At 44.2% G+C, this 18,082-nt stretch overlaps 1 protein-coding gene across 1 annotated transcript; it reads right to left on the bottom strand.

Moving 5' to 3' along the window:
• Positions 1 to 245: 245 nt before the first annotated feature.
• On the bottom strand, positions 246 to 14,075 carry TMED10 (transmembrane p24 trafficking protein 10). Its single transcript, XM_083164022.1, has 5 exons — positions 13,718 to 14,075; positions 9,434 to 9,554; positions 9,254 to 9,327; positions 6,143 to 6,269; positions 246 to 1,108 (listed from the first exon to the last, which is right to left on the bottom strand). The coding sequence occupies exons 1-5, from the start codon at positions 13,892 to 13,894 to the stop codon at positions 987 to 989; spliced, it is 621 nt and encodes a 206-aa protein (XP_083020148.1). The 5' UTR covers positions 13,895 to 14,075; the 3' UTR covers positions 246 to 986.
• Positions 14,076 to 18,082: the final 4,007 nt, after the last annotated feature.

Genomic DNA, 18,082 nt, shown 5'->3' with positions numbered 1-18,082 from the left:
AACATTTAAATACCATGAAAATAAATGTTAAAACCAAACCAAAACCAGCATATAGTGTACTAGTTGTTGTTAGAATGATAGCAGTAGGCCGATCTTGTGTCCATAACTACAGGTAATCATACAGGTGTATAACTGGATAATCATCCAGGTGTTATATACAATAAAGGGTGGTTGTGTAAAATAGAAATCACTTATGTGTAACTGGGCTCACAAAGCAATAACACAGGAGTCATTTTCTACATATGGAACGTAAAAAAAAAAAACTTTTATTGTAAAAACAGCTCAGGAAAATACCAGGTAGATTTAGTGCAGGGCGTCTGGGTGGCAGTATCCTATCATTTGTGCGCAACAGACTTGTAATTCAGGCTCCAAGAAAGAATACAGAGCAGAGATATTTCTTGTGTAACACAGCACATTGTCATACATAGTGTAACATTTATATTTCCTATACAGAAACAGAAATCCATGCATTATTGTTTCCACTTCTCCCAAGTGGTGACACTGGATTTACTGGTGTATAACTACCCCTAGGAAGCAAGGATTCCAGATGTGGCATGTAGAATCTGGAACAGATCTGGGAAATGAGAAGTCGGGCTTCCGCTAACCTCACTGGAAATTTTGAAGCACTTCATAATGTTTTTAACAGCAAGAACTGGGGAATCTCATTAGCATGTTTCTAGGTATATACTTTGTGACATACATGGAAACTGGTGTACATTATGTGCTACAAAGATGACGTAACCTGAGCAACCACTTTCATTACTTTTGTAGCTGCATTAGTAAAGTGACAAAGTATCTGTCTGTACCATTATCTGTGCACCTGGTTTTACTAAGCACCCCGTCCCATTATCTTCAACTTGAACAATTTATTGTGTATGTGACTATAAGAAACCGCAATCATACAACAACCTGCAACTCAGATTTCTTTACAGTTTCTTGGCAACAACATGTGGTCTTGTGTCTGGTATTATGAGCTCATCCACAAATCACTCGATGAGTTTCTTAGCCTTGAAGAATCTCCGTAGATAGAAGACTTGCCAGGTAGCAAGAGCAACAAGGCAAAACATGGAGAACATACTGAAATAGAGCACACGGAGGCTGGTTGACTCTGGGGAGAGAGAGTTATGGTCAGTGTGGGCAGACATGGTAGTGTAAAGGTGCGCACACAGAAGATAAAAGGGAACAACATGCCCAATAACTAACAATATCATCATGCATATCATCTAGTGTGTATGCACAATATAGTTAATGACACACACTCCCATGGGTCATTAACGATGTCCCAAGTCATCCTGCATGTACAGATAAGGGAGGACATCTTTATCGAAGGCCATTCTGCAGTGTGTACCTAGTCTAGGTACACACATCGTGTATTGAGTGTACAACATTACATTTTTGATACTACATGGCAATCAATCAAGGGAATTTTTTGCCCAGATGAAGCTAACTGCAAAATTCACATAGGCTATCAGTAGCTCCATACTTATAGGAGCGATGTTCTTTTATGTGCACTGTATATAGATCACTAATTGTATGAATAAATATTAGTGTTCATTCTAGCACCCGCTATCTTTGAAAATCCATGCAGTTCCTTTTCCCTGCCTGAGGTGTCGCTGTCTTCTGTAGTGTTTCTAGCACAGTGTGGTCTGTATATTAGCACTGATATGCAAACCAGACCTGTGCTAGAAACACCACAGCAGACAGCAACACCCCAGGCAGGGAAGAGGAACTGCATGAATTTTCAAAGATAGCGGGTGCTAGAATGAACACTAATATGTATTCATACAATTAGTGATCTATATACAGTGCACATAAAAGAACATCGCTCCTATAAGTACGGATCGGGTGCTAGAACGAACACTAAATATGATATGAAGTCTCTGTTCCTGTTGATAACCAGAATAACAGCACTACATTTCAGTGTCCATGTCGACTGTGTTGACATTCCGAACAAAAAAATAAGTGAAAAACCCCATGTCGACCTAGTGGTATCGATCTAGTTGCTGTATATCCAATGATTCATACCCGTATAGTGCACACATCCATATTAATGTGTTACCAATGGAATTGAGGAACAATGTGAAGATCTGTGCAAACACTGTACTACCTGCTTATTGAAGTCTTCACAACTATTTAAACCTAGTTAAATTATGGATAAAATACCTAATATTTATAATAGAGCGCATACAATCTCTATCCATCTACATTACTAGAAGTGTCTTATATGTAATATACTGGTCAATTAAATAAAGAAGATTTGGTACTTGTTTCCTAGCAGGGCACCCATCGCATACCGTATATAGTGGTATGCGATGCGATATTCGCGTAAATGATCAGGAATGTACAATTAAATATTGCATAGCATCGCATGCCAGCAAATGGCATGCACTGCGATACGATTTTTAATTGTACAAGCACCCTGATGGGTGCTTACAATGTTAAATGCACCCCCATTGTCAACGCCAGCCTGAAGCGTGGCGAGCGCAGCTGGCCCATGAGGGGCGGCGTTAAGCATCCTCTGACCTTTTCAAACCCCCACTATCCACGTCTGCGTGGAGTTGATTTTAGATAGTGTGGCGAGCGCAGCGAGGGGACGCGGAATACATGTAAAGTAATCCGCGTCTGCTCGCCACGCTTCAGGCTCAGTGGCCACACTATGTAAAATCAACTCCACGCCGACGTGGATAGTGGGGGTATGAAAAGGTCGGAGGATGCTTACCGCCGCCCCTCGCGGGCTCGCCACGCTTCGGGTTGGCGTTGATAGAGGGGGTGGCGTTGACAATGGGGGTGCATTTAACATTGTAAGCACCCATCAGGGTGCTTGTACAATTTAAATCGGGGGCGCCGTGCTAGGAAACAAGTACCGAAGATTCTTTTGCTGCTAGCATGTAGGGTATAGTGGTGATTACAATTAAAATATGCTCTGTTAACACAGACAAAGAAACGTACATGACTGATGCAAATCTGCATGAGATAGGGTGAACATATTAATACCAACCCAATATTTGTAATATAATTAGCCTATAGATTTAATCTCAGATAATTAAATAAATTCAAGGAAATTCCAAGTTACTATCAAAAAGTATATGATGGAAACTACTTGGAAAGATTTAAAGGCTATCCACTCTACCTTGATATAGCATTATACAAACAAATAATATAACCAGGATCAGTAAATAACACACATGAACTGAGCTACTACCGGTAGTGGAAGTATTTTATTACAAACAGAAATTATTATTTTGAAAAGAGGTTATTGCGGACATAATGGAATTGTATAAAACTAATACAGTGCACACAATTTGTATATTTTTTTCACTTGTTTTTCTACACTTCTCACTCATTAAGCTGTGTACACACGGGGCGATAAGGGTTGAAATCGCTGGGAATATGGTCACTGGCGACCATATTGCCAGTGATGGGAGTGTGAGCGCACCCGTTTTAAGCCCCATTCTTATCGCAAGCTCCTGCAACCAGCTGATTACCTCTGCGGCTCCCCCGGCAGAGGTTCCTTCTCATCAGCGACCATCTCTGGTCGCTGATGAAAAGGAGACACTGAGCAATATATTGCTCAGCAATATATCTCCCCCGTGTGTACGGGGCTTTAATGTTTATATCTTGCTGGCTTTCAGTAATTTTACAATAGTAATAATAATAATAAAGTTAAATTTTATTTGTGTTTTGTTTGCAACTAATCCCCAAGAAGCTAAACCTTGAAGTTCAATGAGAACAATACAACTCAATATTAGTCCTATGAGTGTCCCATAATAGGAATTATTTTTTTCTCTCTTGTTTGTACTAGTATTTAATATTCCTGGGAGCACCTCCAAGGATACCGGTGAACAGAATTTAGTTCACCAGAATAATATAATAATAGGAAAAGACTTAGTAAAGAGTAAGTACAGTGCTCTGTGTGGACACTCCTAAATCTTTCTTTATATAGATCATAAGAACATAATTACACACAGTGCAATAACACTGAAAGATCTTAAAAGGATAATTCCACAATTGATTTGCAACTAACATCCACCTCGCCAATTAGAACTGTGCAGCTTTCACACCAGGAAGCCGCAGTGAAGAACTGCGATACTACTATTATTGCTTGCTTCCTAGGCATGCTGATGCCAGTGGCTGTGTCTTCCATCTATGGGAGATAAAAATCCCAGTGTCTGCGCTTTTGTCTGTATAGAGTGCAATATGGCTGAGTCACCATTCCACACAATTTTTAATAAATGATTATTTAATGATTTGTAAAAAAATCTCATTTATAAAACAAAAAATACAATAAATAATTTTCACACAATATAAAATATTATTGAATATTAGATGGATAAATGGACAATGCTCATATTATATAATTTAGGTGGCCACCTATTTCTGTTGGTTTATATGCAAGCTATAACATAATTAATGAAAATAAATAAAAAAGATCAAAAATATATATAGAAATAAATAATACGAAATATATATGCATAAAAATTATATAAGATAAAAATGAATGTCCCCGGGATTTATTCAAATTCCATATGTGAATATATGAATATAGATTGTCCACCAGGTTGCCAATAAACTACTCGGTCTCCAAGCGTATTTGGTTATTTAGCAGGGATATTTCCACATATGTGGTACTCATGGACTCCAGTAAATATTTTGTAGCAAGATGGAATAAAGCAGGGAGACTGAGGGAAGATTCCGTGAAGTGTTCACTGCCCCCAGTGCTGCTACCTGCTAATTTGCGGTGAATGCAAGATGAATTGCCAGGTAAGAGAACCACCTGAAAACCAGCAGTGTGATGTCAGTCCGGTACTGCTGCGTCTCTCACCCGCAGCAGTGGGTGGTCTCACCTCCGGCTAGTGCGGTGTGTCCGTGGGGCGTACTGTGCTGCGTCTCTCACCCGCTGCACAGTTGATGGTAACAACAAAGCTGGAACTCGGTGTCCGGGTAATGGCCGCCTGTGTAATCGATGTCTCTGGCGGAATTGGCAGTGAGTACAAGCGTATGGAACAACAATGGTGGACTTCACAGGAAAAAATAACTCCTCACCACGGGTGCCAGGATCCTCTAACTAGTTTCGCTCCAATGTGAGCTTTTTCAAAGAGTATCTTTGAAAAAGCTCACATTGAAACGAAACTAGAAACATATGTGGAAATATTATCCCTGCTAAATAACCAAATACGCTTGAAGACCGAGTAGTTTATTGGCAACCTGGTGGACAATCTATATTCATATATTCACATATGGAATTTGAATAAATCCCGGGGACATTCCTTTTTATCTTATATAATTTTTATGCATATATATTTCGTTTTATTTATTTCTATATATATTTTTGATCTTTTTTTATTTATTTTCATTAATTATGTTATAGCTTGCATATAAAGCAACAGAAATAGGTGGCCACCTAAACTAGATGAGCATTGTCCATTTATCCATCTAATATTCAATAATATTTTATATTTTGTGAAAATTATTTATTGTATTTTTTGATATGTTTTATAAATTATTTTTACAAATCATTAAATAATAATTTATTAAAGATTGTGTGGAACGGTGACTCTATACAGACAAAAGCGCAGACACTGGGATTTTTATCTCTCTTTGCTGTTCTATAGAAGGTAAACCCACATCTGTGTGGGGTAGTTTCCTTCTAACTAGATGTGATCGCACAGTTACACAACCCCGTCTGCAACTGAAATCATACCAGGGAGTTTCTATTTTCATTTTTATTATTTATAAAAAAAAAATAAAAAATGTCATATATTCACATTAAATAATACACAGCGCCTAAAATAGGAGGGTAACCTCAAGGAAGTTTTGTCTTCCAGCTATGGGGCAGATGTATTAAGCCAGGAGAGGAGAAGGGGATAACATAACAGCCAATCAGCTCGGTTTGAAATATGACAGTTGGGAGTTGATTGGCTGGTGCGTTATCTCCTTCCATTTTCTCTTCACCAGGCTTAATACATCTGCCCCATTGTCATAGAAGCCAGCAGTGGGCATATTTTTACACAAGATGCCTCCTGCGGCTTTTGCCTATTTCTGCACAGCTGATGAATACAAAGACGCAGCTGCGGCCACCTCTGAATCAGACCCAATTTACGGTTATAGCCTTACTGGGTTCTTATGCTATACATTAACTCACCATTAGTGTCCCTCATTTCTTCTTCTCTCTTCTTCATGTAAGTGAAATCCTTGACAATAGAATCTGAAAGGTCCTCAAGGCGCCGTAACTCCACCTCCAGCGGTTTCAGTTTCTCTGCTTTAGCCAGCTAAACGCGATAGAAAGAAAGCAACACATGGTTACTATGTGTCATTCTATGATCGTTGCTGATACTCAAATACTTTGACCGTAAATGTCTGACGGCAGGCATTGGAGCAATGTCCTGCATTAACTCTGTAGTGTGGGATCCATTTAAAAGTACATATATATGGTAGGGTTGGAAGAATCATCCTGTAACCCCCCCCCCCAATAATGGAACATATAACAGGAAGTGAGTGGGACATTAGGGGGAGATTCTAATCCCCTCAGAACGGGTGAATTCATCCCCGTTCCAATGCCTGGGGGACTGGGCATGCGCATGGTCTTTTATGCGCACGTGCAGGTCTCCTTTGTGAATGGCTTTGGTGAGCCGTTCGTGGGGGCGGACGGCGGCAGGGTCAGGTATTGCCCCTGGGAGCGCCCAGCGTTTAATGGGCATCCCCATGAAAACATTGGCATTCCCATGGGAATAAGGGCAGGACAATGTGTGCCACCCACACTGTCTTCATTCCGGCGGCTGCAAATAATAGTCAGTTTTCACTTATTTGCGAAGCCTGAAGAAATATTTAGATGATCGGCGACAATCTAATGATTTCTCCATCAGTGGCAGCAGGTGAGGAGATGTGTCTTCCTTACACATAGGGCTTGCATGGTAGCGACGGGACTTTACGGCAGGTGCGGGTATTTGACGGGGAAGGCTTTCTGGCACTCGGTAAGCTGCGATCCTCACATCTTACCAAGTCAACCACAATCATTAAAGGTGATCTAATTAGAATTTGTAAGGACTTTAATACAGTGGCTCACATGAGGTTTGTCTAAAAAATATGGGAGCTTGGTCTAAGAAACTACATTTGTACTTGGGTCAAAAACCGGTTGGAGAATAGGAAACACAGAGTTGGGGTAAAATTTTACATTATCAAATTGGATTAAAGTTTTAAAGTGGGGTATTCTGTGCTGGGGCCATTTATTTTTAATAGATTTATCAATGACCTTAGCAATGGTCTAGGGAGCAACATTTTTGCAGAAGACACTCAACTGTGTAAGGCAGGGGTCCTCAAACTATTTTGCTCTGGGACCCCATCAGACAATAAAGATAAAGACACGACCCCAGCAAGATACTGTGAAGGTCATCACATCACACGTGTAGTCAGCAGACAGCACATACCTGAAGTAACAGACAATTCAACAGATTTTTCAGACTCCTGGAATCACTGACTGAGATTACAAAAGTTATCTCTCTGAAAAGATGACCTATGATAGACTCAATCTTTTCACTACAATTTCTGCTCCCTGACACAGAAAGCTCTCTATACTTTCCCTCCATTCTCCATAGTGGCTTTTCTTTCCCTTTCAGTAAAGCTGTGTACACACGGTGCAATTTGGTCGCTGATCGATTTTGGCTTAAAATCGCTCAGCAATATATTGCTCAGTGTACCGTTTTCATCAGCGACCAGCGATTTTGACTGAAATTTGCAAGCTATTCCGTCTCTACCTCATTTTGACCAGAAATCGCTGGTGCACAGTGCATTGTGCACCAACGATCAGCGATTTTTAGACATAATTGGAGGAGCATGCTCCTGCGACCATTAAGGGCTGGCCGCGGGAGCGTGCCCCCGCCGATTTATCTCCCACAGCACATTGAAAACACTGGCAATATGGTCGCTCAGCTACCATATTGCCAGCAATATGTGCTTAAAATTGCCCTCGTGTGTACACAGCTTAAAGCCAACATGCCTTCCTCACGTGTAACATATCATAAGAGAATCTGCTTCTTCCCCCTGTTCTCCTGTAACCTGACTCCGCCACGTCATTTTCTTTGTATGTTTAGAGATTTCTGTTCAGCAGTTTGTTTGTTTTTGTTCTTTTTAAGTCTCTAAAGTGATTTTTAAGGCCCATACACACATGGGGCAATGGGTTCCCCCTGCTGAGCTATTTGCTTAAGCACACATCGCTCACCACATGTGATATGCACCAGCGATGTGTGCAGGCCAATGTTCTCTGGTGAAACAACTCTGGCGATGACTAGTTTTATACTGCATGCAGTCAACCGATAGCGAGGCGCAGGACCGCCTATCGCTGATGCTGAGGGGCATACACACGGGGCAATGTGTGCTAAATTTCTAATGGATCTAGTTAGATCACTCATGAAGTAGCCCTAAAATTGCCCTGTGTGCTTTTAAGCAATTATATAAATATACAAATTCAGAAAAAGTTTTTGGGAAAAGCACTTGCATCTCCCATCTGCAGGTTCTATTCCCCTTTGTCCCCAATACAACTCCTCGACATACATGTGCCACATAATTTCATTCATTTATCTGTTAGTAAAAGAAAATTACAAGAAAAATTATTTGTCTATTTCCCATATTTTCCTACTTAAAATGGAAATAGGTACTTGTGTATTTTCACGGCACCCGATATATCAGATGCGATATCGGCCGATATATCGATGCGATCCGATCCTTGACCTGTTCATAACCCCACTATACACTACGCATGGACTTGATTTTATATAGTGTGGCGAGCGCAGCGAGCCCCGCGAATTACTGCGCTCGCCACACTATATAAAATAATTATGAACATGTCAAAAATCGGTTCGGAACGCATCAATATATCGGCTGATATCGGATCAGATATATCGGGTGCCGTGAAAATACACAAGTACCTGGAAATACATTATTATTCATTGGGACGGGAGTACGAGGATGTGTCCTGTCATTTCTAAATTAAAATAAAGATTTTTTTCCCCCTACTTAACCTATTCTGAAAGCTCCTATTAACTTAATGCAGATTTCTACTGAGACAGCAGGAAGTCGTTCTGCGTGTTTTACCTTATTTAAAAAAAAAAAATCGCCTGGCCTAGTTTGCAGCTGACTGAATAGTGCATAGTGCGCACTGCATACAAAGTAGATTTCAGAAAACATGGATGACCTGTACTATGCCCAATTATATATGCTTGTAAGCTATAGGATACCTGAAAGAAAACCAAACACTTACATCCTCATAATTCTTAGCTTCCACGCCGTGTTTCACATTCAGTACAATTAGCTGATCTGCAGTTCTCACAGCATCTGGGGATACAGAACATGAATGTGGAGTAAACACAACAGCTCAATCATAGGTTTATTTCATTAAAACTAAGGACTCATTTGGACATGTCTCAAGATGTGAACTGACCAGGGGAGCCTGTGCTTTCAAAGCAAACTTCATAAACGTCATAATCATCGGTAGTAAAGGCAAATTTCCCCTTCTTTGCATCCTCTTTGGAATATAGGATGTGCCCTGCAGAGTCTGTAACCTGGAAAATAATAAATAAGATGCAACAAGATACACTTTTAGAGAAACACACACACACGGTATTAGTACTGGACGTGCAACCTAATTAATTGTTTGGGTTAAACCACCCAACCCTGCTCCAAATCATCATTATGACCATCATTGTGGTACATGCGCAGTGTCACTGATATATATGCACAGTAGCAGGAACCTCTGAATCAGAATCTTCGTTGTGTCCAAAATAGAGAAGGTATTAAAGACTGCTAGGTTGCGAAGGAATGGCATGGAATCGCGAACAGATGCTTTATATCCATCAACGATTTTCATTCGGTTGGTAATGCTCTTTCAGTTCCGTGCTGCTTCATTGCAATGGCAGATATTTGGTGAGGTCACGGTTTACAACTACTTCTTCTGCCAGCATCTCATATCATTGAATAACCATCAAATCATTGTATCACCATCGCAACCATTAGTCGTAACAGAGAGAGGATTGACTAGCTGATTAAGCCTAAGATTACTAAGAATGGCCAATAAATTTGCATAGCAGGATACAGACACTGGCCTCACTAAATCCAGGAAAGGGAGTCAACACACCACAATTTCTGGAAATGCAGGAAGCCCCAAACCCAACTTGCTGCAGTGTGTCAGGATTGGTGGCACTGTAATTGCTCACGCATGAGACATGCACATGTGAAGTACGGTATCTGTGCATGCACAGAACTCTCACCATCTGAGACGTGAGTAATCCACCAGTTGTATGGTCTCAATTGCCCCATCATTTCCCACAGAGCTGACTGGGCTGTCCTTTCTCAGAACCAGCAAGTGGGCAAGACACACTGTAATGGCAACACCACCACAATTATGTGATTGCACTATTCCAATAGTCTTCCTGATGTACACCCAAACTTTAAAATCAATCATAATTAAAAGAAGCAATTCATGATTCACACAGATGAATCCTAATAGTTACTGCAGTGTCCAATCATAACCCTCCTCTACAGACTAACCCTAACCTCCCCCCAGCCTAACCCTAAAGGCCCACATAACCAACAGATTTGCAATGTGAATTTAGAGGGTAGTTTGCTGCCACAAAAAAGGTAACCTTGCCTCTCACTTGTATGGTGCCTTGTGGTGGCTGGCCTTAGAATTTGACATAGAAACATAGAATTTGACGGCAGATAAGAGCCACTTGGCACATCTAGTCTGACCCTTTTACCGCCTTTACCGACATGTTAGGAGTTCTATGTTCCACTCATGTTAGGGGTTCTATGTTCCAAAAGTGCATCACCTGGACACTAATTGGTTGGTCGGTATGTTTTGGCCAAAAAAGCATGCCAAGAACCGTGATTTTGCTCTATATCAGATTACAGAGGCTATTATAATTATTTTGATACGGAGTAACATAGTAACATTGACAGCATGGCATGCCATGGAAGTATATGTACCATGCTGCAGTATGGATTGGCAGTATGGGACACCATGGAAGTATAGGTAACCTGCCACAGAAGTATAGGTACTGTATAGTATAGATTACCTGCCACAGCACACACCATGGAAGCATATGTAAGCCGCTACAGTACAGACAGTAGATTGCCAGCATTGTAGGTATAGGTATAACCTGCTACAGTATGGATTAGCAGCATGGCACACCATGAAAGTATAGGTACTGAATAGTATAGATTAGCATATGTAAACCGCTACACTACAGACAGTAGATTGTAACCTGCTACAGTATGGATTAGCAGCATGGCTAACATGAAAGTATAGGTACTGTACTGTAACCAGTCACAGAACAGATTGGCAGCATGGCATGACATGGAAGTATACTGTAGGTACTGTAATCTGCCACAGTATGTATTGGCAGTATGACACACCATGCAAGTATACGTAATCTGCTACAGTAGATTGCCAGCATGGCATGCTATGTAGGTATAGATATATGCTACAGCATGGATTGGCAGCACAATTATAGGTAACCTGCCACAGTATAGATTAGCAGCATTGTACGCTATAGGGGTATAGGTAGCCTGCCACAGTATAGATTAGCAGCATGGCACGCTATAGGGGTATAGGTAGCCTGCCACAGTACAGATTAGCAGCAAGGCACGCTATAGGGGTATAGGTAGCCTGCCACAGTACAGATTAGCAGCAAGGCACGCTATAGGGGTATAGGTAGCCTGCCACAGTACAGATTAGCAACATGGCACGCTATAGGGGTATAGCTAGCCTGCCACAGTACAAATTAGCAGCATGGCACACTATGTTGACCTGCCACAGTACAGATTAGAAGCAAGGCACGCTATGGGGGTATAGGTAGCCTGCCACAGTACAGATTAGCAGCATGGCAAACTATGGGGGTATAGGTAGCCTACAACAGTATAGATTAGCAGCATGGCACACTATGCTGACCTGCCACAGTACAGATTAGCAGCAAGGCACGCTATGGGGGTATAGGTAGCCTGCCACAGTACAGATTAGCAGCATGGCATGCTATGGGGGTATAGGTAGCCTGCAACAGTACAGATTTGCAACATGGCACGCTATAGGGGTATAGGTAGCCTGCAACAGTACAGATTATCAACATGGCACGCTATAGGGGTATAGATAGCCAGCAACAGTACAGATTAGCAACATGGCACACTATAGGGGTATAAATAGCCTGCAACAGTACAGATTAGCAGCATGCTACGCTATGGGGGTATAGCTAGCCTGCCACAGTACAAATTAGCAGCATGGCATGCTATGGGGGTATAAATGGCCCGCCACATTACAGATTATCAGCATGGCACGCTATGAGGGTATTAGCAGCATGGCACGCTGTAGGGTTATAAATAGCCTTCAACAGTACAGAGTAGCAGCATGGCACGCTGTAGGGTTATAGGTAGCCTGCCACAGTTCAGATTAGCAGCAAGGGACGCTATGGGGGTATAGGTAGCCTACGACAGTACAGATTAGCAACATGGCACGCTATGGGGGTATAAGTAGTCTGCCACAGTACAGATTAGCAGCATGGCACGCTATAGGGGTATAGATAGCCTGCAACAGTACAGATTAGCAGCATGCTACGCTATGGGGGTATAGCTAGCCTGCCACATTACAGATTAGCAGCATGGCACGCTACGAGGGTATTAACAGCATGGCACGCTGTAGGGTTATAGATAGCCTTCAACAGTACAGAGTAGCAGCATGGCACGCTGTAGGGTTATAGGTAGCCTGCCACAGTTCAGATTAGCAGCATGGCACGCTATGGGGGTATAGGTAGCCTGCCACAGTACAGATTAGCAGCAAGGCACGCTATGGGGGTATAGGTAGCCTGCCACAGTACAGAGTAGCAGCATGGCACGCTGTAGGGTTATAGGTAGCCTGCCACAGTTCAGATTAGCAGCAAGGGACGCTATGGGGGTATAGGTAGCCTGCCACAGTACAGATTAGCAACATGGCACGATATGGGGGTATAAGTAGTCTGCCACAGTACAGAGTAGCAGCATGGCACGCTGTAGGGTTATAGGTAGCCTGCCACATTTCAGATTAGCAGCAAGGGACGCTATGGGGGTATAGGTAGCCTACGACAGTACAGATTAGCAACATGGCACGCTATGGGGGTATAAGTAGTCTGCCACAGTACAGATTAGCAGCATGGCACGCTATGGGGTATAGGTAGCCTGCCACAGTACAGATTAGCAACATGGCACACTATAGGGGTATAGATAGCCTGCAACCATACAAATTAGCAGCATGGCATGCTATGGGGGTATAAGTGGCCAGCCACATTACAGATTAGCAGCATGGCACGCTATGAGGGTATTAGCAGCATGGCACGCTGTAGGGTTATAGATAGCCTTCAACAGTACAGAGTAGCAGCATGGCACGCTGTAGGGTTATAGGTAGCCTGCCACAATACAGATTAGCAGCAAGGCACGCTATGGGGGTATAGGTAGCCTGCCACAGTACAGATTAGCAACATGGCACGCTATGGGGGTATAAGTAGTCTGCCATAGTACAGATTAGCAGCATGGCACGATATGGGGGTATAAGTGGTCTGCCACAGTACAGATTAGCAGCATGGCACGCTATGGGGGTCTAAGTAGTCTGCCACAGTACAGATTAGCAGCATGGCACACTATGGGGGTAAGGTAGTTTGCCACAACACAGATTGGCACGACATGGGACTAGTATGCTACTAACCTTGAGATGGGTGATCTGAGCAGGCTGCTGCTCCGCCACCTCGTAGTCCCCGGTCACCAGCACATCTTTATGGATCTCTTCCTTCAGGCACTTCTTGCTGCTAGCAGGCAGATAGAAGGAGATACCCCCGGCCCCGGGCAGGAGGCAGAGAGGGCTGAGGAGCAGGAGCCACATCATAGTGACTCTAAACTACATACAGGAAGAAAGGAGCAGGGAGCTGCCGGGTGGTTGCTGGGGGAACAGGAATCAGGATGTAGAGAAGCAGAAGACAGACTTCCGATGTCGTGTAACATCAGCTGCTGCGTCCACATCTTCCCCCGCCCATCACCGCTGACGCCCTGCTGTTGTGTGGCGCCATGGTGGTGGTGTCACTCTGTAGCGCCGCCGGCATCTCACTCCTGATGGTGATGGTTGTAATACTCCAAGCTCGGGAAGGGGCTTTGTGTACTTTACAGTAGTGTGTGCTATCCTCCAACCATTTGCGCTACTGCTAGCCCTGTGCACTGCTACTAGCCATGTGCACCTCTACTACCACATACCTCCCAACATGACCCTCTCCAGGAGGGACACACAATGCTCTGTTTCTGGACTTTCCTCATAATGTATGATTACCATCACCTGTGTGGAAACACCTTTCTTACCCATTTACCCAGTGGTTCCCAAACTGTGTGCCTTGGAGCCCTTGCAGGGGTGCCTCTGGTTGGTGGTCCAGAACCAATTAAAATTATTTATGGCCAATTAAACAGGTAAAATCAGTGCTTGGGGCTTCCAATTATAAATTATGTGGGGAAACAGAAGTGAATCGTGTTCCTCACCACATAACTGGACCTAAGGAGGACATTTAAGCACAACTTATTTCATTAAAAAAAAAAATGGCCTAGGGGTGCCCTAAAAAATTTGGCCTAGGGGTGCCCTAAAAATTTTTATGATACTCTAGGGTGCCGTGATTCAAAAAAGTTTGGGAACCTCTGCATTAACCTGTTTAAAACAGGTGATGGCAATCGTATATTAAGAGGGAAGTCCAGAAACAGATCATTGTGTCCCTCCTGGAGAGGGTCATCTTGGGAGGTATGCTACTAGCCCTGTGCACTGCAACCACCCGCCCTGTGCACTGCAACCACCCAGTCCGCTGCTACTACTACGAGCCCTGTGCACTGCCGCCACCATGTGTGCTACTACTAGCCCTGTGCACTGCTACCACCCAGTGTGTTACTACTAGTCATGTGCACTGCTATCACCCAGTGCACTACTACTAGCCCTGTGCACTGCCACCACCCAGTGCACTGCTGCCCCCCAGTACGCTACTACTAGCCCTATGCACTGCTACCACCCAGTGCACTACTACTAGCCCTGTGAACTGCTACCACCATGCGTGCTACTACTAGCCCTGTGCACTGCTACCACCCAATGCGCTACTACTAGCCCTGTGAACTGCTACCACCCAGTGTGCTACTACTAGCCCTGTGAACTGGTACCACCCAGGGCACTACTGCTAGTCCTGTGCACAGCTACCACCCTGTGTGCTACTACTAGCCCTGTGCACTACCACCCAGTGCGCTACCGCTAGCCCTGTGCAATGCTACCACCCAGTGCTTTACTACTAGCCCTGTGCACTACTACTAGTCCTGTGTACTACCGCCCAGTGCCCTGCTATTAGCACTGCACTGCTATAACCCAGTCCGCTGATACCGCCCAATGTGCTACTATGAGCCCTGTGCATGACTACCACCCAGTGCGCCACTACGAGCCCAGTGCATTGCTACCACCCAGTGCGCTAATACGAGCCTGCTACCATCACCAACTAGTGCGCTAGTACTAACCATGTGCACTGCTACCACCCAGTGCATTACAACTAGCAATGTGCACTACTACCCCATGCATTACCACCCTGTGTACTATTATTCTGTGTATGTGCACTCTACTCTTTGGCCCTTATTCTGGTTCACTTGTAAAAGCAAATTCCATCTCAAATGGACAAAACCATGTGCCCTGCAGGGGGGCAGATGTAACACGTGCAAATAGATTTGGATTTGGGTGAGTTATTTAGTTCCTATGCAGGGAAAATACTGCCTGCTTTATTTTGGTACTTATCACGGCACCCATGATTTCCATCATAGGGCATTGTATCGGGCGTATTGCATCGCATCGCATGCGATGCGATACGACCCAATTTTTATTTGTACAGGCACCCTGATGGGTGATTACTATGTTAAATGCACCCCCATTGTTAACGCCACCCCCACTATCAACGCCAACCCGAAGCATGGCAAGCCCATGAGGGGCGGCGGTACGCGTCCTCTGACCTTTTCATACCCCCACTATCCATGTCGGCGTGGAGTTGTTTTTAGGTAGTGTGGCAAGCGCAGCGATCCACCGAGCCTTAAGCGTGGCGAGCACACGCGGAATACATGTGAAGTAATCCGCGTGCGCTCGCCACGCTTCGGGCTCGGTGGCTCGCTGCGCTCACCACACTATCTAAAATCAACTCCACGCCGACGTGGATAGAGGGGGTATAAAAAGGTCGGAGGATGCGTACCGCCGCCCCTCGCAGGCTCGCTGAGCTCGCCATGCTTCGGGTTGGCGTTGATAGTGGGGGGTGGCATTAACAATGGGGTGCATTTAACATAGTAATCACCCATCAGGGTGGCTGTACAATTAAAAATCTGGTCTGGGGGTGCATTTAACATAGTCTGTTTGCCTTTTTTTTTTGCTATATGACATGAGCGCTGCACCCCAATTTGTTATCTATTTGGACTGCTAGATCCTTTTCAAGTTCTGTATTACCCAATGCCTCCCCGCTTAGGTCATAACTAGCACATCGGTTATGTCTCCCAAGGAGACCTTGCATTTAACCACATTGAACCTCATTTTCCACTTATTCGCCCATTCATCTAGTTTATTTTATTTATTTATTAACAGTTTCTTATATAGCGCACACAGATTCCGCAGCGCTTTACAAAGCATAATTAGGAGCAAAAACACATATTAAATTACAGTACAAGACAGTTTAGGACAAGTACATGGTAAATATGGATAGTTGCATCAGGGGACAGGACACTGCAGCAATCATCAGGGTGGCAGAGGTTTATATATTCTAAGAAAGGCACAAGAGGAGAGAGGGCCCTGCCCGTGAGAGCTTACATTCTAAAAGGGGAGGGTTAGACAGACAGGGGTGACACAGAAGGGAAAGAAGTGGGCATAAACAGTAGGTTAGGATGAGAGATGGTCAGGTTTTATGCTGGAGGGTGGGAAGAGGTCAGCTTAGTCTTTGATATTTTGGGTGACATTCTATGGGATGTGATAAATGCGCATGTTATTTTAACGCACCACATCGCCGCTATTCGCCCTTTTTGAAATCGCATTTTTCAGTCATAATTCGCATATTTAATGTGATGCGCTTTGGAGGCTGAAAAGTGCGAAGTGGTGCGATTTGCGGCGAAGTGGTGCGATTTTAAGTAACAAAAAAGTGCGATTTCTTCCGCCGGTCATGTGCGAGTTTTGGACCAACCGGAGTGCGATTTACAAAACTGTCTCCGCATGAGTAAGAACCCCCCAACCTATTGGCCCACCTCTGTCCCCTCCATTATGCATCACACCCCCTATATAAAGGGCCATTGGCGCCATTTCACTCTTTGATAGGAAGTAAGGAGCATGGAGAGGAGCAGTGGCAGTGTGAGTAGAGGAAGAGGTGTTGGTGGCAGAGTGAGGAGTGGCAGAGGAAGCAGTGGCAGAGGGAGCAGTGGCAGCAGCCAGCCAAGTGGGAGAGCCAGCAGTGTGGCAGGCAGCATGGCCACAGCAAGGCCAGCCCCAGACCAGGCCCTGGGCGTCCAGCCCCAGCAGGAGGAGGTGGAGGATCCGCTGGCATCCCTATCCTATAGCCAAGACCTTGACCATACCCCACAGCAGCTGCAGGAGGGCCACATGTCAGAGGTGGAGGAAGATGGAGGTGAGGAGGAGGAAGACACTGGCATGGAGGAGGAGGGGTACATGGCTGGAGTAGAAAATGAGGAGGAGGAGGTGGAAGCTGGCCGCACAAAAAGTGGCCGGAAGGTCAGATTTTCATATGAGGAAAATGCTGCACTTGTCCGGGCTATTATGCCAGTGTTTGACCGTTTACTTGGCAAATCTCACCACAAGACCACTGCACAGCGCAAAAGGGCTATGTGGAAGGACATCACCCAGGCGGTGAACGCTGTCAGTCAGCACAAGCGCCTGGTCCGCAATGTAAAAAAGAGATTCAACGACATCAAAAGGCAGTTGAAAAGTAAAATGGCCATGGAGTTGGAGGAGGCCACCAAGACTGGAGGAGGAAGCCCCACCACTGTGTGCTACACTTCGTATGAGGTGAAGTTGAAGCGCATCATA

This window comes from Crinia signifera, chromosome 11 (assembly GCF_055691185.1).
Source record: "Crinia signifera chromosome 11, ASM5569118v1, whole genome shotgun sequence".
Taxonomy (NCBI): Eukaryota; Metazoa; Chordata; class Amphibia; order Anura; family Myobatrachidae; genus Crinia; species Crinia signifera.
The sequence above is the reverse complement of the archived record's forward strand: the minus strand, read 5'-3'. Positions and strand labels throughout refer to the sequence as shown.